General features: G+C 36.7%; 1 protein-coding gene across 4 annotated transcripts in view; it reads right to left on the minus strand.

Annotated features, from left to right (window-relative positions):
- The window catches only part of ARFIP1 (ADP ribosylation factor interacting protein 1), a 129,161-nt gene that overhangs the window by 43,248 nt on the left and 65,674 nt on the right, over positions 1-20,239 (minus strand). For 3 of the 4 annotated variants that reach the window (XM_017959135.2, XM_017959134.2, XM_021938871.2), the window contains exon 3: positions 4,042-4,150. In XM_017959135.2, the coding sequence (XP_017814624.1) occupies positions 4,042-4,150 (109 nt within the window). Of the gene's footprint in view, positions 1-4,041; positions 4,151-4,571; positions 4,615-20,239 lie in introns of all 4 variants that reach the window. The other variant, XM_021938870.2, reaches the window with a different exon arrangement.

Below are 20,239 nucleotides of genomic sequence, written 5' to 3' on the forward strand. Positions count from 1 at the left end.
GTTAACTTTCAAAGTGAGAGATATTTGTCTCTTTAAATTTGTTAAATTATAAAATTTAAAACCAGAAGGGATAATGGAAATCAACTAAACTCTCACATTAAACGGTAAGATTAATGAAGCTCAGAAAGGTTCAAATAGTTTCTTATTAGAGAATCAGATGTTCTGAAAACCATAATATCTCCATTATTAAATTCAATACAGAAATCGCTAATCTACAAGTTACTTGCTGAGTTGGAAGGCATTTTAATAGGTTATCCAGTCCGATCACCATTTTAAACAAAGACTGTATCTCTATTGTCAAAGGCATAAAGGCTTCTAAATAAGAAAGTGTAAAATAAAAGAAGACTACCGTACTTCCATGTCTTGACCCCAGGAATAGGAGCTCTATTGTTCTAGTTATTACAGTTTATTAATCTTGCATAAGAAATAAACCATGGCACTACATGAGATGTGTATAACATATATAACCAATGAAATGTAACTCTCCAAAGTAAAATAGCAAATAATGTAGTGTGGTTGTAACTGGGACTTCAGCTTTTTTGATTTACCTTCAAAGGTAATTATTGCTTCTCTGTATCTTTAATACTTTAAGCTTTTAAACAACTGTTACCAAAATCATTCACCAATACCAACTAAAAAATAAATAATAATATAGGATCTCTCAATAATACAGGATCTTACTAACTGGCTAAATTTGGGGAATTAAATCTATTTCATCTCAACAACAAAAATCTAGAAGATGAATACATATGTACAAAGATTTATACCCCCATTAAAACAAAACCCTGGTACAAAGTACACTTAACTCTTACGAGCTTTGATTTATTCATGATTTCCACTATTATTGATTCTGTAACATCTTTGGTGCTAGGCAGATTTCAATATTTGTTGTTTTTAAGTTGAAGTATAACTTTTAAATCTGCACTAGATAGATGAAAAAGTAGATGGTTAATACTCTCCTTGTTAACTGTTTAAGCAAATAGTCATAATTTATCATTTAGTCATCTTTCCAGAGAGCTAACACAGTCCTAATTCCTTTAAGATTTTTTCGTAAGACCTGTTTTCCAAATGGTAATCATTGTATGTTATTCTTTCTCATGTTCATTCCAATTTATCTACATATATCTTAAAATAATCACAACTTTCCAACAAATGCTTAACTAATTTAAGTATAGCAGCAGAATGATTATTTTCCTAATACACTGATCAACAATACAGTTTGGATTTTTAAATGTTTTATACACTCAGTTCAGAGAGACATATATTACTGCCATTATCATGAAATATATTTTCTTATTCCAATTGGAAGAATTAGGACGTATCTATAAGCAAGTGAAACTGATGGGCATTTTAATGCTCATGTATACCAGTTCATAATGGCCAACTGATTTCAATTATTGTATAATACCATTATACAATAACATTAAGGGTAAAAATGGCAGCTAAATAATTTCATTAAAAATATTTAGGCCAGGCGTGGTGGCTCACGCCTGTAATCCCAGCACTCTGGGAGGCTGAGGCGGGCGGATCATGAGGTCAGGAAATTGAGACCATCCTGGCTAACACAGTGAAACCCCGTTTCTATTAAAAAGTACAAAAAATTAGCCGGGCGTAGTGGCAGGCGCCTGTAGTCCCAGCTACTCGGGAGGCTGAGGCAGGAGAATGATGTCAACCCAGGAGGCGGAGCTTGCAGTGAGCCGAGATCGCGCCACTGCACTCAAGCCTGGGCAACAGAGTAAGACACCGTCTCAAAAAAAAAAAAAAAAAAAAATTTTTTTAATCTTACTGATACATCAGAAAAATTATTTTAATGAGCAAAATTAAGATCATTCAATTGTCATGTCTAATACGTAAAAGCTGAGTGACGTCTAATATAATCACAATGAGCCTGGCTATTGCGTAGTATAAACAAATCATTCACTTGCCATGTTAATAGTGAAATTAGTTTTTTATTCAATGTCAACATTTAAATTTTAGAATTGGTGATTAGTCAAAAAATGGTACCAAATTATGCAAAGTAAGCTTTATATTTTTCAGTACTCATAGTTTTAGGTACTCAGTCAGTTCTTCCAAATTCAAAGTTATCCCTGATATAAGAATGCCACGATGCTTCAGAATGACTACTAAGACATTAACATGATTGATCCCTTTATTTTTCTAAACATAAGAATGAAAAGAGAAAAAAAATGTCAGTAGACAGTCCATTCATTTCATAGCCTAAAGTAGAGGATACACTGGATTATCCTAAATGTCTATTTCCAGGACCCATATAGCAGAGAATATACTTCAAAATCTAAATTGTTATTTAAATAAAGTATTGGCCAACTGTACAATAAAAAAATACAGAATATGGCCGGGTGCGGTGGCTCACTTTGGGAGGCTGAGGCGGGTAGATCATGAGTTCAGGAGTTCAAGACCGGCCTGGCCAACATGGTGAAACCTCATCTCTACTAAAAATACAAAAATTAGCCTGGTGTGGTGGCAGGCACCTGTAATCCCAACTACTTGGGAGGCTGACGCAGGAGGATCGCTTGAACTAGGGGGGTGGAGGTTGCAGTGAGCCGAGATCATGCCACTGTACTCCAGCCTGGGCAACAGAGTGAGACTCTGTCTTTTTAAAAAAAAATACAGAATACTAATATCTGCAAGAGGGCTATGGTTTACAAGGCATGGACATAACTGTTTCTTCATTTTGTAAAATTTAATGCAGCATTAAAATTAATATGCGCTTAATTGAACTGAACATAAACTATAGCTACACTTCACAGTCCTGTCTAGAACATCTATTTCCCACATCTAAATGTTTACATGGCTTTACTTTCGCTTGAGTTTAAAAAAAAAAAAAAGTTTAAAAAAGTTATCACAAGTAAAAGCATTAAGAAAGGAGGCAATATTAAAAACAGACATAGATATGAGATGTATGCAGAAAAGAGTTAACATAGCAGGTCTAACTGCCTATCCTTAAAAAGGCTGGCATGCGGGAACTTGAATTTTGGGAGGATTCCCTCCATTGCCAGAATGATTACGAGTGCCTCACTGTGCTTAAGCTGTTTACCTGCAATGTGGCCTATGCTGCTTACCTGCTTTCCTTCTGGAAGTCTAGAATCTTGTTATGTAACAGACAGAGAAACCTATGTGATCAGCTCCCCGTAAAAATCCCAAGCATGGAGTTTCTAAATGAGCTTCCCTAGTTAGCAAAATTTCACATATGTTGTCAGTCTCACTGCTGGAGGAATTAAGCAAGTCCTGTGCGATTAAGCTGGGAGAAGATTCTTGGAAGCTTATGCCTGGTTTTCCTCAGACTTAGCTTATGCACTTTTTGCCTTTACTGATTGTGCTTGCTACTCTCATTACAATAAATCATAGCCATGAGTATCACTATGTAAGTCCTGTGAGTTCTCCTAGCAAATTACTGATTTGGTTAAAGGAATGTTTAAAGAATAATAATTTGGCAGACATGTAAGAACAGCTTGGAAAAGTCAGAAACTGAGGCAAGATCAATCATAAGATACCACTATATCTCAGGTATTCAATAGCTACACTTTAGGATAGAGAGGTGGTCAAAAGAATGGAGAGAAGGGGTGAAATTTGGGAATAATTAAGAGTAATTAAAATACAAACTTTTAATGAGTGTGGTCTTGGAGACCTTCTATATAAGTAAAAAGTTCATTTTTCTATTTGCTTTGAAATAAGAAATCTGTATTTACGAAAATCAACACTGATTTATAAATTTCATAGTTACAAGTTAAAATAATCTATGTCTACATTTCTGATATAATTTTTGTTTTTATTTCAGTATTTTACAACCAATTCTTAAATAATAACCAGTGATATCATGCACATTGATCTGTTTATATAAAGGAGACTACTGAAATAATTCCTATAATACTTAAATTGAAGAGCAGAAGGATGACATTTATAATCAATGTTTTATCACAGAATGAAAGGCCTTCATTCTTGTGCTTTATTAATAAAGGTAGCATTTGGTGAACTTCTCCCATCCTCCACCCCAGCCATCTTTACAAATATATGGGCTCTTACCTTGAAATGCTCCTGCTTCAATAACCCCCTCTTTGGTATTGTCAAAGCCATGAGATGTAATTTGAGTTTCTGAGAGACCAAGTCCAGATGGTAATGAATGCTTCAAATCCTTAGCAAGAGTTAAATAAAATAAAAAAAACTTTGTAAAAAATCCCACATGATGTAACAGTTCAGAATAATTGTATCCTTTTAATCAAATCATAGATTATTTTTCTCTCTGCTATGCAGTATTCCCTTATGCTGTCATGGCATTCTATAATGATGTATAATCAGCAGCAAATACAGCAAGATTTGTATTAAGTGGTATTGTGTACATCACATACAATACACTTTTATCATTCTGGAATTAAGCAGCAGGCAGATATTAAAATTCAATGTAAAAATTTTAATCTTACTGATACATCAGAAAAATTATTTTAACAAGCAAAATTAAGATCATTCAATTGCCATGTCTAATATGTAAAAGCTGACTGGTGTCTAATATAATCACAATGAGCCTGTCTAATGCATAGTATAAACAAATCACTCACTTGCCATGTTAATTTCTCTTCCATTTCAAGAGGGCTTCTCTGACTTCAATCAGGGTGAGGTAAACAAAACTGTATTTAGATTTACATTGCACAATGAAAATAGTTAACCTAACTGCAAATTAGCCTGTAACAGAACCTTATTATAATAAAAATAATATTCAACACTGAGTCTTAAGAGCTTAAAAAGTATAAAAAGTCAAGAAGCAAAACGTTCTTTAAAAGGCACAATCCTAGTTAAGTATATTCTAAGTTTTTTTTTTTTTCCAGAACTTTGTAAATTAAATCTCAGGGCTTAAATAATAATTAGGCAAAAAGGCCAAGTAAAACTGTAAAATCACCAGGAAGTAAAGCTGAGGCTACGGTCCACTGGCTTCAAGTGATGCAACAATTATTAATAATGTAGACTTAAATCTGGCCTATCCACATGACTAGAACTTCAGAGAAATCAAACTGAAATGAAGGCATTCAATCTAAAATAAAACCACTTTTCTATTTACCTTTATTAAATTTTCATGGGAATTTCAGGGCTATGACAAGTTAAAAGTAAACACAGCTAGTAAGCTAAATTTTTAGACTGATCATAGTTTGAGATAGCAGATTTTAGATCATAAATATATATAACTAGTGTTATATATTTTTTTCTAATCCATTACACCTTGAGTGAATGGGATAAAGGCACTTTTTTTAAAAAAAACCTAGGACAAAACATGCACATCTTAATCAGTAGGTGAAGGCAATATGCAATCAAAAAGGAAAGTATATAACAATTTATAATGTAGTTAAGAATTCAGAAGAGAGAATGATCAGTGTGCATTCAACAGAAGAAAAGTCTTAATGGAAGAGATGGATTCTAAGCTGCATCAATGACCAACATGGACGATATGGAATGCTGGAGGGATGGAATAGGGTTAGGAAGGGTTCATCTTCAACCTAGTAGAAAAACTTTTGGAGGACAGGGTGGGTAGCACTGGGCAGTCATTATCATATTATTGGGATAGCATGGAGGCCAGCAACTAGGCTCCCATGGCCAACGTTGCTAAATGTCTATGTTGCGAGATAGGGGTAAATGAATCAGAAAATTTTGAGTAACGGGTTTACTTGATTTGGTTAAAGGATTGCTTAAAGAATATTAATTTGGTAGACATGTAAGAACAGCTTGGAAGAGTTAGAAACTGAGGCAAGATCAATCATAAGATACCACTATATCTCAGTATTCAAACAGCTAAAGTTTAGGATAGACAGGTGACCAAAAGAATGGCCAGAAGGGATGAAATTTAGGAATAATTAAGAGTAATTAAAATACAAACTTTTAATGAAAATTCAGGGTATAGAGATATGTCAAATATAATAATAAAGTGGTATAGCTAAGATAATATATACTACTGAAATAAGAAGCCCTTTCAGAAGTTAATTCCCATAATCATGAACCGAAATGCAAAGGGATTATTAAATCACTAGCCAAGAAGATTTGATCTTAAACAATCATATCTGCTCTGCTACTGAAGTAAAAATAGTATAGGACAAGTTAAGTGATATGGTTGTATAATATAACTTGAAAACACCCTATTTTGGAATGTTTGCTGAAGAAGTTTCCATCTGGATTCTAATGTTCTCCTAAATGTACTCCTTAAATGTACTTGATGTTTTTCTTGACCAATGTATAAGCCATCCTCAATTACCCTTTCTTCCTGAAGTTTTTCACTATTTTCAATGTAGAACTAACTAACTTACATATCATAGAAATACAGTAAGAATGACTTGGTTCATCATCCCTGTACTTCTGAGAAAAGGTATATGCTGTAAATGAAAATAGATAGCTATAAAGAATAGAAACAAAACAGTTCCTAAAGATGAATAGAATCTTCCAGGTGCTAGGCCATAGAGTCATGCTTTTCTCTACTTTGCATCATCTTTGGAGGACTCTCTGGGACTCTATTACGATCAGGTACCCAGGTCCAGAGTATGCTGAATCTCTATCACTAAACTTCTTTAGTTAACCATGAACATTTATTAGAATACATGATTTTAAATTAAATACATCGAATATAATTTCCATTCTGAAAGGTCGAGTTTTACATTGCTTAAAACTATTCTTTTTTTTTTTTTTTTTTTTTTTGAGACGGAGTCTCGCTCTGTCGCCCAGGCTGGAGTGCAGTGGCGCAATCTCGGCTCACTGCAAGCTCCGCCTCCCGGGTTCACGCCATTCTCCTGCCTCAGCCTCCCGAGTAGCTGGGACTACAGGCGCCCACAACCGCGCCCGGCTAATTTTTTGTATTTTTAGTAGAGACGGGGTTTCACCGTGGTCTCGATCTCCTGACCTTGTGATCCGCCCGCCTCGGCCTCCCAAAGTGCTGGGATTACAGGCGTGAGCCACCGCGCCCGGCCAAAACTATTCTTACATATTTTCACTAAAACATTTTAAAAACTGAAGTATAAAAAAGCCAATTTGGTTCAATTAAATTAAAAATAGTTTTTAAAATTCCCTCCAGATTCTAACACCTAAGAACGCAAAAACAAACACCCATATACTGACCTCCTACTGTCTGTTAATAACATTTGTAGGCTGTCTATGAAATCTAAAAATCTACCTCGTCATAAGTATCTTTGTTTAATTTTAGCCATTTTAGTTTCATCCATTCAATCTTAAATCTCCAATTTTGCAGCTTGGTTTCCTTTTTCTAGCTAAACAAATACCTGTCCAGTTACTGACTAATTTATTATTGGAAATAAATTAAATGGAGGGGATTGTGTCTGGGAATGGCTCCTTTATCCTGTAGTTCTCAACACTGGGATTTCATCACACTGGCAGTGAGATGTGTGTAAAGTGATTTGTTACTAATAGTAGTTGAAAGCAAAACATTTATGAACTTCAGTGTGTAAAGTATTCATATTACCGTAGGTTCAAGGTAATCTCTGTGACTCTTTCATTGCATTTTAGTATGATTTTTGGACTCAGAGATACAGGGTGGAATTTCAGACGGCAAACAAAATTGTTTAGCACTTTGGACATCAGTGAAAATGTCTGAGAACTAGCTCTGATTTCAAATGCATCCATTATTTCAAAAAATAATAACTAGCCCTCATTTGATGAGGCAGTTTGATATAACGGATGCAATGTGGGCTCTGAAGTCAGCTCAGATATACCTGAGTTTGAATCCTGGCTCCAGTCACTTAATGGCTGCATCACCCCAGGCAAGTAATCTGAATTGCTGAGTTTCTTGACTGTAAAATGATAATGTTAAGGGATAATTATTCTTACCTCATAGACAACATACAAAAAGTACACTACAACATCTGGTACTTCAAGTATTAATGTCTTTCTCTTTCATCCCAATTTTTAAATAGAACTCTTCTGGAGACTAGAAGTTGGAATGATGAAAGATTATTTTCTTATATTTAAAACTGACCATTATATCTAAGAATGTATTTTCATATCACTTAGGATTAGTGATTTTTATTTTCTGAGTGACAAAGTCATGAAATTATAAGTATTTTCACCCTTAGTATTATGCTTACAACCCCATCTTAATTATATTAGAGCATGCCTAGATGTGAAACTAACCATATAATTAACTTCTGATATCCAGTGACTTTAAACAGAGCAACTAGATAGAAGTTACAAGTCCGAGAGATCTGTTTTAAAATGTATAAAACAATATCTTTAGTAGAAATAGAGTTTCTCAGTGAGAGACCAAAAAATGTGGGAAAAAAGATATGCTTTAAAGGGGAGGTGATGAGTTTGATACAAAAAGTGAGGAATGTACAGAGTACAAACCAAAAAACGCAAGAAAAGCCTAGCTGGAAGATCATTAAAAGTAAGTACCTTCAGTAGCAAAAGGAATGTTTTCAAACTAAGAGAATTTGAAAGATATTTTGAAAGAGAAATTGAAAGATTTCTCTAAAGAGAATTTGAAAGATAAACTGGTCTTTGAAACAGTCATTGGAACACTTGTGAAAATCCTCAAGACTACAAGCTTGGGAATTCTGAAGAACATCACTCTATATTCAATAAGTGAGGCATCTGAGGAATTCTAGACCCCAAGACACATGATTGGTTACCTACTGTACATAAAATCCAAATCAAACTCTTTCTTTCAAAGAGATAAACTGGTCAGGCATGGTGGTTCACACCTGTAATCCTAGCACTTTGGGAGGTCGAGACAAGAGGATTGCTTGAGCTCAGGAATTTGAGACTAGCCTAGGCAACATGGCAAAACCCCAACTCTAAAAAAATACAAAAATTCAGCTGGGTATGGTGGCATGCGCCTGCAGTCCCAGCTACTTGGGAGGCCGAGGTGGAAGGATGGCTTGAGCCCAGGCGACGGAGGTTGCCATGAGCCAGTTCCTGTGACTGTCCTATAGACTGGACAGCAGAGCCAGACTCTGCCTCAAAAAAAACAAAAACAAAAAACAAAAAAGAGAGATAAACTAGTAAGTCTCTTATATAGGAAAATAAAAATATTGGTCTTGGGTCTCAAATGGGTCTCTCAAAACATTAGATTTCCAACTAAAAGTCTTTTTATCATCTGGTTTGGATATGAGGTTTGGATCAGAGATTTACAGGGCTTGCTCCTTTGAAGATAATCTACAACATAGCAATCCCCTCCAACCCCCACAAAAGAACTCCCTATTCCCCTTACCTTGTTCTATTTTTCTCATAGCAGTGACCACTAAGTGATATATTATGTGTATATCTGTTTATTTTTGTGACCCCTCACTATACTATAGCCGTCATGAGAGCAGGGTTGTTGTCTATTTTGTTTACTGCTATACACCCAGCACCTGAAATAGTACCTGAGATATAGGAGGATCAAATAAATATTTGAATAGATAAATAATGAATTTGTTGAATGAACTAAAGGATTTATGATTCAATGTCATGAAGATTAAGAAGCTGCAATAATAACAGGTTTATTATGAAATATAATTTAATGCATATTTGCTTATTCTTACATTAGACTTTTTGGGCAGAGAAAGAGGTAAGGTACACTCCTTGCCATCTCATTGGAGACAAGATATACATTAACATAAAAGTTGAACATGGTGCCAAAGTAAAGACACTAAGTATCAAAGGAATTCAGAATAGACTAAGTACATAAAAAACAAATAGGAAAGAAGAAAGCACTGCCTGAGCTATGGAACATAAATTATTTATTTACTTATTTTATTTTACTTTTTTGAGATAAGGTCTGGCTCTATCGCCCAGGCTGGAGGGCAGTGGTGCGATCTGGGCCCACTGTAACCTCTGCCCCCTGGGCTCAAGCCATCCTCCCACCTCAGCCTCCCAACTAGCTGGGGATTACAGACATGCACCACCACACCCGGCTAATTTTTGTATTTTTAGTAGAGACTAAAAATACAAAGAGTTTCGCCATGTTGCCCCAGCTGGTCTCAAACTCATGAACTCAAGTGATCCACCCATTTCAGCCTCCCAAAGTGCTGGAATTACAGGTATGACCCAACAGGCACGGCTTATTTATTTACTTATGTATTGAATCAACATCTAATGACCATCAACTTCATGACAGCCACTGCTCTAGACACTACAGACATGGCAGTGAAGGAAAAACAGATAAAGTCCCTGCCCACATAGACTCACGTTCTGGGGGGTGGGGACATAGGGAGGAAGGAGATTGATAGTAAACAAACATAGGTGGTAACAAGTCCTGTAATTAATAAACAAGTAAATAAGTTTTTGTTTTTGTTTTTGTTTTTAAAGGCAGGATAAGAGGGATAGAGAGTGACAGACAAAGGTTGCCACTTTAGATGCAGGATTCTGGGAAGGTCTCTCTGAGGAGATAAACTGTGAAGAGAGTCCTGAACAAAGTGAGGGAGTAATAAGCTGGGTTGTTGAGGCACTGGTGTTATTAAACTAAACTATCCTAACTGAAATTAATGTATATTGGAAATATACAAAGCAAGAACTGTCTATATATTACGTCATTTAATCTTGACAAACACTTGAAGTACTTACAGATGAGAAAACTGGGACACAGAAGTATGTCATTTTGATAGTAACTAGCAATATGGTTAGGACTAAGCTTCCAGAAACAGTATTAACTGTAATGTATTATAAATGTAAATAGCCATAGGCAATTTATTGGATACTTAGAATTTATTTTAGCTAGTATGTTTTCTAAAAGATTTACTTAAAGAAATGGCTTTAAAAAAACACTATTTCAGAACCTGCTTAGGTTTAAGCACACTAATAGGAATATGTTCTAAAGCTGTAATTTCCTATTGGTACAAAACAAATGAACTGCCTTTATCCCATTCACTCATTTCCTAATATCACTTAAAACCTCTTGTCACAGGACAACACCCTTTTCCACTAAACATTGTTTTGAAGAACACTTAGAGTCAAAAAGAAAACATTTCTTACACTCAATTTTTACTTACTTCCTATTTTTAAACCAAGTCTCCAAGTCTGTTCATTTCACTGAATAAGTGACCTTTAACTTTCTCAGTTAGTTTTTAATATCTAAAATCAATGGTTTCTAGTTTTAAATATTAGTATTCCTTTTATTCATATTTATATTACTAGAATCTTCCCTTTCTGAAAGACAAATATATCACTTACAAAATAAAATGCTGTCAAATCACTGAAATAATTTGTAAACTTTGCAAGTTTGGTCATTAGGTCAACTATTTTTGGAATGGCTTTCTTGAATGTTGCCTTGCTTAAGTCTTGACAGCTTTTCAGTAGCTTATGTTTTAGTGAAGATAACAGCTTTCCTTAAGGAAAAAAGTACCAAAACACCCCTCAAAATACAAGAAATGTAAAAAACAAAACAAAACAAAACAAAACCCTAACATCTGAACACAAACAACATACAAATGGCACAGAGTTGTCCTTTGGAAGATTGGTTCCAGGATCCCTTGGATACCAAAGTACATGGATGCTCAAGTCCCTTATACAAAATGCATAATATTTGCCTATACTGTATACACATCCTCTCTGTATACTTTTAAATAATCTCTAGATTACTTACAATACCAAATACAATGTAAATGTCATGTAAATAGCTGTTATACTGTATTGCTTTTAAATCTGTGTTATTTTTAATTGTATTGTTATTTTTTATTTTATTTCATTTTCCCCAAATATTTTCAATGCAGTTGGTTGAATCTGTGGATGTGGACCCTGGGATACAGAACCTGGGATAAAGACAGCTGACTGTATAGGTCCAGAATGGTTATGTTAGATGTATCCTTGGAACTTTATCAGAAAGAACAATACTCATCTGAATCATTCTCCTGTCATAGAATATCGTATAAATTTCTGGAAAAGAGATATAATAGTAGTACTATCTGGGAGCATGGAACTAAGTAATGTGTTACTAAATAGTACACATGATAGATAATTCTGATTACCTAACTTTTCAAGCAGTTATAGAGACACCTTTCATCTTGTCACCTATGGCCTCTTAGAAGAGACAACGTAAGAGAGAGACTTCAAGATGGCTGATTAGAGGCATTTCGCACTCCCCTCCTCCATTAAAAAGAACCAAAAGAGTAGATAATCACACTTCGAATACATTATCCAAGACAGACCACTGGAATTCAACAGAAAAGTGACAGGAAATATCTAAAGCAAGGAAGGAGAAGGAAGCAAGGCAACCTGCTCTGGCAGGATCAGCTGGGAGGCAAAAGGAGACTTCCCTATATGGGAAAGAGGTAAATGACAGACCCTCAGAAGTCTACATTCCCACTGTGAACTCTTGCAATCCTAGCTACAAGAGAGTCCCTGGACCCTCATGGGCCCTGAAACAAACATAGGCAGCTGCCAGGAGACTGTGTGATGACACTGCCCCAGAAAGGAGGCTCACTCTGGGTCCCACATGCTCTCTGAGATCGAAGCAGATATAGCAAGGTACCATTTCAGAACTCTGCTCCCAACAGACCTCATACTGTCCTGAAAAACAAGAGAAGCACGGACTGCTGGCCCTAGGACTTAGGTGCAAGTGACAGCAGACTACTGCATCCAGGACTGAGGCACAAGCACTGCAGGGGCCGAGATCTGAGGGGCATAGATGTTCCCTATCCACCAGCCTAGGCTGCCGCCAGTCACTAAAGGCAGCACCACCCTCTCTAGTGGAAGTGCAGAATCAGAGCTGTTGCCACCTCCCACCCACACATTCTGCACTCCACCCCTCCCCACCACAGCTAGCACACCTGTATACACCATGGGGGGCCTGAGGACAAGCCTACCCAACCTGGCTTCCCCACCCCCTACAGCTGTGCCAGAACACATAGTCTGGGGACCACAGCACTGCCCAGCCCAGTCCACTACCATGGGCACCTGAACACTCCTCCAGAGGACCTGAGGTTGGACCTACCCCCCCAGCTGCTACCACCTCAGTTGGCACCTACTTGCATGCACTCCCTGAGGGCCTGGAGAGTAGTCTGCCCAGCCCATCATAGCCACTGCCAACACCTGTGCACACTACTCAGGACCCAAACGGTCATCTGCTACTGCCACTGCCATTGCCCACGCTATGCTGGCTGTCTAGAGGTCCAAGAACCTGCCCACCTGCCTGGTCCACTGCTGCCACTACTGGCATCCAAGTAAGCCATCTGGAGGCCCAAAAATCCACTCGCCTGGACCCATTAACACTGGTGCCAGCATATACCATGCTGGGGCGAAAGGACAGGCATGCTCAGCCCACCACTGCTACAACTGGGGCCTGAAGACTATCTGGGGCCTGACATCTAAAGCAAAACTTCACCACAGCTTCCACTAATAACTGTATACTTAATCCACTGAGGAAAATCACAGATACCACTGATGCTGTATATAGCCAAAGAAATTACACAGAGTACACTACTGCATGCACAAGAATCAAAGTCAAAGTAGCCTACTCACCCAACACCATAGATACAACTTCAGGAAAAAGTCCTCCCCTACAATAGCAAATTCAAACTAATGGAGAAACGGTTAAACCAGGTATCAACGTAAAGACACAAAAAACATGAACAAGCAAGGAAATATAATACCTCCAAAGGATCACAATGATTCTCCAGCAACAGATCCCAACCAAAAAGAAATTCAGGAAATCTTGGAAAAAGAATTCAAACTACTGATTCCCAAGATGAAGATACAAGACAATTCTGAAAAACAATAGAGGGAAATCAGAAAAACAATTCAGGATATGAATGAGAAATTTGCCAAAGAGACAAAGATCATAAAAAAGGAAACAGAAATTCTGGAATTGAAGAATTCATTGCTTGAAATACAAAATACATTCAAAAACTTCAATAATAGACTAGTTCATGCAGAATAAAGAATCTCAGAACTTGGCTGGGTGTGGTGGCTCATGCCTGTAATACCAGCACCTTGAGAGGCTAAGGCAGGTGGATCACCAGAGGTCAGGAGTTCGAGACCAACCTGGCCAACATGGTGAAACCCCATCTCTACTAAAAATACAAAAATTAGCTGAGTGTGGTGGCACGTGCCTGTAATCCCAGATGCACAGGCGGTTGAGGCAGGAGAATCGCTTGAACTCGGGAGGCGGAGGTTTCAGTGAGCCAAGATCGTGCCCCACTGCACTTCAGCCTGAGTGATAGAGTGAGACTCAGTCTCAAAAAGAAAAAAAGAAAAAAAAAAAAAAAAATCTCAGAACTTGAAGACAGGTCTTTTGAAAGAACCCAATCAGAAAAAAATAAAGAATAAAAAAGAATGAGGAAAGTATTCATGACATGAGACAACATAAAGTGACCAAAAACAAATGAGGAAACTATTCATGACATGAGACAACATAAAGTGACCAAATATTCATATTATTGGGGTCTCAGAGGGTGAAGAGAGAACGAAAGTGTTAGAAAACCTATTTAATAAAACAATAAATGAAAACTGTCCAAGTCTAGCAAGAGATTTAGGCGTCCAGATACAGGAGGTTCTCAGATCACCAAACTGATACAATATAAAAAGATCTTCTCCATGGCACATTATAGTCAAAATGTCCAAAGTCAACAATAGAGAATTCTAAAAACAGTAAGAAAGTGTCTAATCACCTACAAAGGAACCCCCACAAAGGAACCACTACCAGTGGATTTCTCAGGAGATAGAGGCAGGAGAGAATGGGATGATATATTTGAAGTGCAGAAAGAAAAAAAACTGCCAGCCAAGGATACTATATCCAACGAAATTACCAGGAGGAGAAATAAAGTCTTTCCTAGACAAGCAAAAGCTGAGGTAATTCCTCACCACAGACAGGCACTACAATAAATGCTCAACGGAATGCTAAACCTGGAAGCAAAAGGACATTTTACCATCAAAACACATGAACATATAAAACTCACAGGTAAAGCAAACACATAAATGACAAACAGAAAAGACTCAAATGGGACCACTACAGAAAACCACCAAACCATAATGAGAAACAATCAGGCAAAAAGAAAGGAACAAAGATTATACAAAATAACCAAAAACCAATTAACAATATGAGAAAAAAAAACATACCAATAATAATCTTAAATGCAAATGGAGACAACTGTAGCTGAGGACATTACAGTCACTCAAATCACTCCCTATTGTCTGCTGGGGTTCTTTACTAAACAAACAAAAGTTCTTCTAGAAGACAACCCTACTGTCCTATAGGTAAAACAGGTGTAAAATCTGAAAAGCACTAAGGCCTTCCTATGCCTAAGCTGCTACTAACAGAAGGAGCCTAACTGAAAACGATAAAAATAGGTTCAATTCCAATTCTGAAGAGAACTATCATTCCAACACGGTTTCACAGTTAAATGCAAAACAAAACGATATGGGCTATGTGAGAGGAATTTATGACTTGTGAGATAATACTTGGGATTTTATGAGTTTGTTGACTGTTTTCAATAAAATACTTATTCTCTAAGTAACATAGTTCACCAAAATTTTAAATATGCTTTCTTTATATAACTTTTAAATTTCTTTTCCTTTTTTTTTTTTTTTTTTTTTTGAGATGGGAGTTTCGTTCTGTCACCCAGGCTGAAGTGCAATGGTACGATCTCGGTTCACTACAACCTCCACCTCCCGGGTTCAAGCAATTCTCCTTCCTCAGCCTCCTGAGAAGCTGGGACTACAGGCACACACTGCCATATCTTTCTAATTTCTTTTGTATTTTAGTAGAGATGGGGTTTCACCGTGTTGCTCAGGCTGCTCTCAAACTCCTGAACTCAATCTGCTGGCCTCAGCCTCCCAAAACGCTGGGATTACCGGCATGAGCCACTGCACCTGGCCAACCCTCAAATTTTTTAAGTGTATCAGTTTTGTAAGTCTGTGCCTAGCTTGGCAACTTTTAAAGTATCTGCTACTGAATTTACTCCTATATTTTCCAGAATATATTTCAGAGACAATGAACCCATTTATAATTAACAACGTAAAATTCCTAATTTGCATTTTTATGTTGCTGACATTCAATTCAAAGTTTAACACTTCACAAGGCCAAGCTTAACAAGTGTACAATAAAATGGCGTAAACCTGAGTTAACCTTTTATTCAAGCTTTTAGGATAATGCTGGATTATTGAACAGTTTTTAAAAATATTTTTCAAACAATTAAGCTAAAACAAAATATGCTTTTGGCAAAAGCTCCAAACACGTTTTTGTACATTTTGAGTTCTTTTAAAAGAATACAAAGTAATATCTGTAGTAATAGCTTTCATAAAGCTGTGAAAAATAATGTCTCCATTTTGTATATTTTAATAGAGGTTATTATAATTATGACATTAAAAACATAAGTTTAGAACTTAAAATTTAGCATGGTAATACTTTTGAACTGAAGTTAGTGTAAAACCAACACGTGAAGAACACAAAACGTTCAGCAAATTTGTTTTAAAATATGTATCCTTGGCCGGGTGCGGTGGCTCAAGCCTGTAATCCCAGCACTTCGGGAGGTCAAGAGATCGAGACCATCCTGGGTAACACGGTGAAACCCCGGCTCTACTAAAAAAAAAAAAGAATACAAAAAACTAGCTGGGCGAGGAGGCGGGCGCCTGTAGTCCCAGCTACTAGGGAGGCTTAGGCAGACGAATGGCGTAAACCCAGAAGGCTGAGCTTGCAGTGAACTGAGATCCGGCCACTGCACTCCAGCCTGGGCGTCAGAGCAAGACTCCATCTCAAAAAACAAACAAAAAAAGTATCCTTGAGAATGTCCTAAGTCTCACTCCTCTTCTGCCATTGATGACTGAACTTGTTTCCCATGCCCATGCCTCTATTACTGTCAGCCCCGCAATTAATTCTTTAAACTGTAGCCAGAGACAGTTTTCTAAAATGCGAACCCAACTGAGACACACCCATTTTTATAGCATTTAGTGGCTCTCCATTGCCTTTTAGGTAAACACTAAACTCTTCGATATGGTTTTAAGGTTTTGCAGGATCTACTATCTACTTCTCTCTCTAGCCTCATTTCTCACACACCTGCCCTCACATTCTCCATTCCAACATGAATTTCCAGTTCTATGGTCTCACACTTCCTTCGGGTTGTTACAGTTGCTTCTGATGAGAATATTTTTCACCCTTTATCTGGCTAGGTCATCCTTCAGACCTCAGTTTATATAGTAATCACTCAGGTAATCTTTCCATGCTCCTACCAGTACTCAGACTATGCTATACTTGGCTTAGCATAACATTTTTCACATGGTATTAAAATTAACTCGTCTGTATTCTCTCTCCCCACTCTGAAGACCGTATGCTAAGATCAGGGAGCTTATCTATCTTGTTCACCACTTGTATTCTTGACATCTAGCACAGTGTCTATTACTTTATTCAGCAAGAAATTTTCTCAATAACATCTCATCCTTCAAAATGGACAAAACCTTCCAAAGCATCTACATAATACATTTTTTTAAAGAAACAAACTGAAAAACTTATGTTAAATGTTTGATGAATTCTGTTAATTTAAAATCTCCTTTGTTAGTTTAACAGTTAGCTGTCTATAAAAAATATTTGCCAGAAGCAAAGCTACTATTAGAACAGCCTCCACATCCCCAGTTCTGTAACATTATTAACCCTCCTTATAGTGGCCTCTCTGCTTCTCCACAATTATCTTGAGTTTTATAAAACTGATTATCTTCCAACATTCTACTTATCAACATTCTATTGTTAGGAGGCAGGGTCAGCATTTTCTAAGCTCTCTATTGGTACTTCTAAACAACCAGTTCTCAAACTTTAATTTCAGTAGGAATCACTTGAGGATCCTGTTAAAAATGCAGATTGCTCTTAGCTGCCTGTTGTGATTCTCACTGAGTTGGAATGAGAAGCCCAGAAATCCGAATTTCACAACAAGGAAATCAGGTGATTCTGATGCAGGCGATCCTTAGTCTATTTTGAGGAACTGTTGTAGAGAACTGCTTTCCATTCTTGTGCAACTCTGCCCCTATCCTACCCCCGTTTCCTGTGTGTAACCTTCCTCACTGCCCTCGTCCCCACCTCAACACTGTCATCTACCTTCTTTCCAATCAATTTCAAATATTTATTGAGGGCTTTGGCACATCTAGGGCTTCTGCTTCATCCCTAACTCTCACCATTAAACTGGGTGTTTCTAACCTCTTGCATGTTGTTGGGCACATTTTCAGGAACTGTTTATAGATGTTCAGTTAGCAATTCCTTCCAAGCTGATATATTAGCTGTCTAGGCCGAAAGTTTTCCTAGATCATTAAAAATACAGTCCACTAACGTCATGGTATATAGTAGGTTGCTATATTTTAAAATGTAAATTGTAAAACACTTAAAATCTGTTCCATGAGCCTGCCTACCTATGTTGATGCAGAATGACAGGGGATAGTAATAATGATATGTAAAGGTATGTGATTTTATTTTCCCTCAGTATACTTGCAGAAATGCCTAAAATTGGTAATCTGGATAAGGTTTGGGAATCTGTCGTTGGACAACATGCCAAAAAAGTGTCAGGGCAGATAAGACATTTTAGACTTAGTATAACCCAATCTATACCTTAGTCTCAGATTTCAGTAACATCTTCAACTCTAATGCCTTTTATCTTTCATACTGCATATTCCACTCAGGCAACCTAAACTCAAATTGCCACTCTTAGACCTTGTCCTCATTTGGGAAGCAACACTTCTAGACTCTCATTTTAATAAGTTTAATAAGTCACTTTATGATCACAATATCCTCCTATATCTTATTCCATCTAATCAAGACAGTAAATCTCCTAACATTTTTATTAATATTTTTTCCATTTTACCACCAGGCACATACACACCCACCACAGACACACAATTTCAATCTTCCTTTCTCCCTCTGTCTCATTCAATCATTCAACAATATTTAACAAGAACTTACAGTACCTTTTGGTGGTTCACTGCCCACCCTCTTGGCCTCACCTACTTAGTCTAGATTCTAAGTAGTTCAGAAGCCTGAATCATGTACCAACTTGCATCAAAGAAATACTGAATTCATTCACATACTATCACTGTGGAAATATTTATATGTATCTACATTCAAAATAACTCCTCCAAGAAATTTAAGAACAACATATTCCTAATAGCTTTTGTTTATAAATAAGGACACACTCTCAGATTATAATTTAAGACAGATAAGCCTTCAACCTTTCATTATGAACTGTATTTTCAACAGGACTCTCAATCCAGAATTAATTTAATGTATATGTATATTAAAAATATACTTAAAATATTAATTTGTAGTAATAGTATTAAGAGTATAGCCTATAGCTGAAAAGCAAGCAGTATTAAAATGAATCTAGATTTGCATGGGTTAAACAATCCTTGAAAATCATTTGCCATCATCTCTAAAAGGGACCAACATACATATTAGGTCAAAACTGGCTCTCTGAAAAAGTCCCCATCAAATTATTATTGCCATTGACTGAGCTACCACATTTTTTAGGTGTGAGTAACGTGGAAACATTATAACGTGGAAACATTATATTGCATTCCTACATAGAATGGAGACAAACTGTCGTCACATGCTATGAGAACTCTAGCGTAGGATGGCTGAAGTAGAAAAGATGTCAACTTTTAAGTCTATTAACTAGAATTCATTCTTTTATTGAGCAACTATTATGAACCATAAATTGTGCTGTGTATACACACTATCTCTGACCTAACAGTGATTCCAATCTCTTGGGAAAAGCAGATAAATAAGTTACAACATGTGACTGGTAAGGGTAGGAGTTGGAGGAACAGTGTTCCAACAATTTCTTGTATTTCTTTCCCAAATCTTCTCCAGATTGTAGTGTATGATATTGCAGACTGCTAAGTACAAGGGAATGAAGAAATGACTTAGTTCAACAAAATCATTAAAAATTAAAACAATAACAACAAAGACTCCACACTCACAAACCCAAATACCACATGCAGCGAAATTAAGGACACAAGATGCATCAACTGTAAGATTACAATATCTCTTCCCTGGTTTTTCAGAGAAGTCTAAAAATCTGGTTTCTAGTCCTCGTACTCGCTTACATGAATAAACATTCATTTATTCACCAAACATTTATTAAAAGGCCCTCTTTGGTAGTACGTGCCAAAAACTGTTACCAAACCCTGGAAGTAAGGTAATGAAAGAGAGTGCTCTTGCACTCACTGCACTTATAGTCAAATCACATAAGCTTTTGGTACACCTATTTAATTAATACTGGGTAATTCCGTAACAACTTCAAGGGCCTTTTTCCTCCATTGTAAAATAACATAGTGAGACTCAGAGATC

Source organism: Papio anubis, chromosome 3 (assembly GCF_008728515.1).
Source record: "Papio anubis isolate 15944 chromosome 3, Panubis1.0, whole genome shotgun sequence".
Taxonomy (NCBI): Eukaryota; Metazoa; Chordata; class Mammalia; order Primates; family Cercopithecidae; genus Papio; species Papio anubis.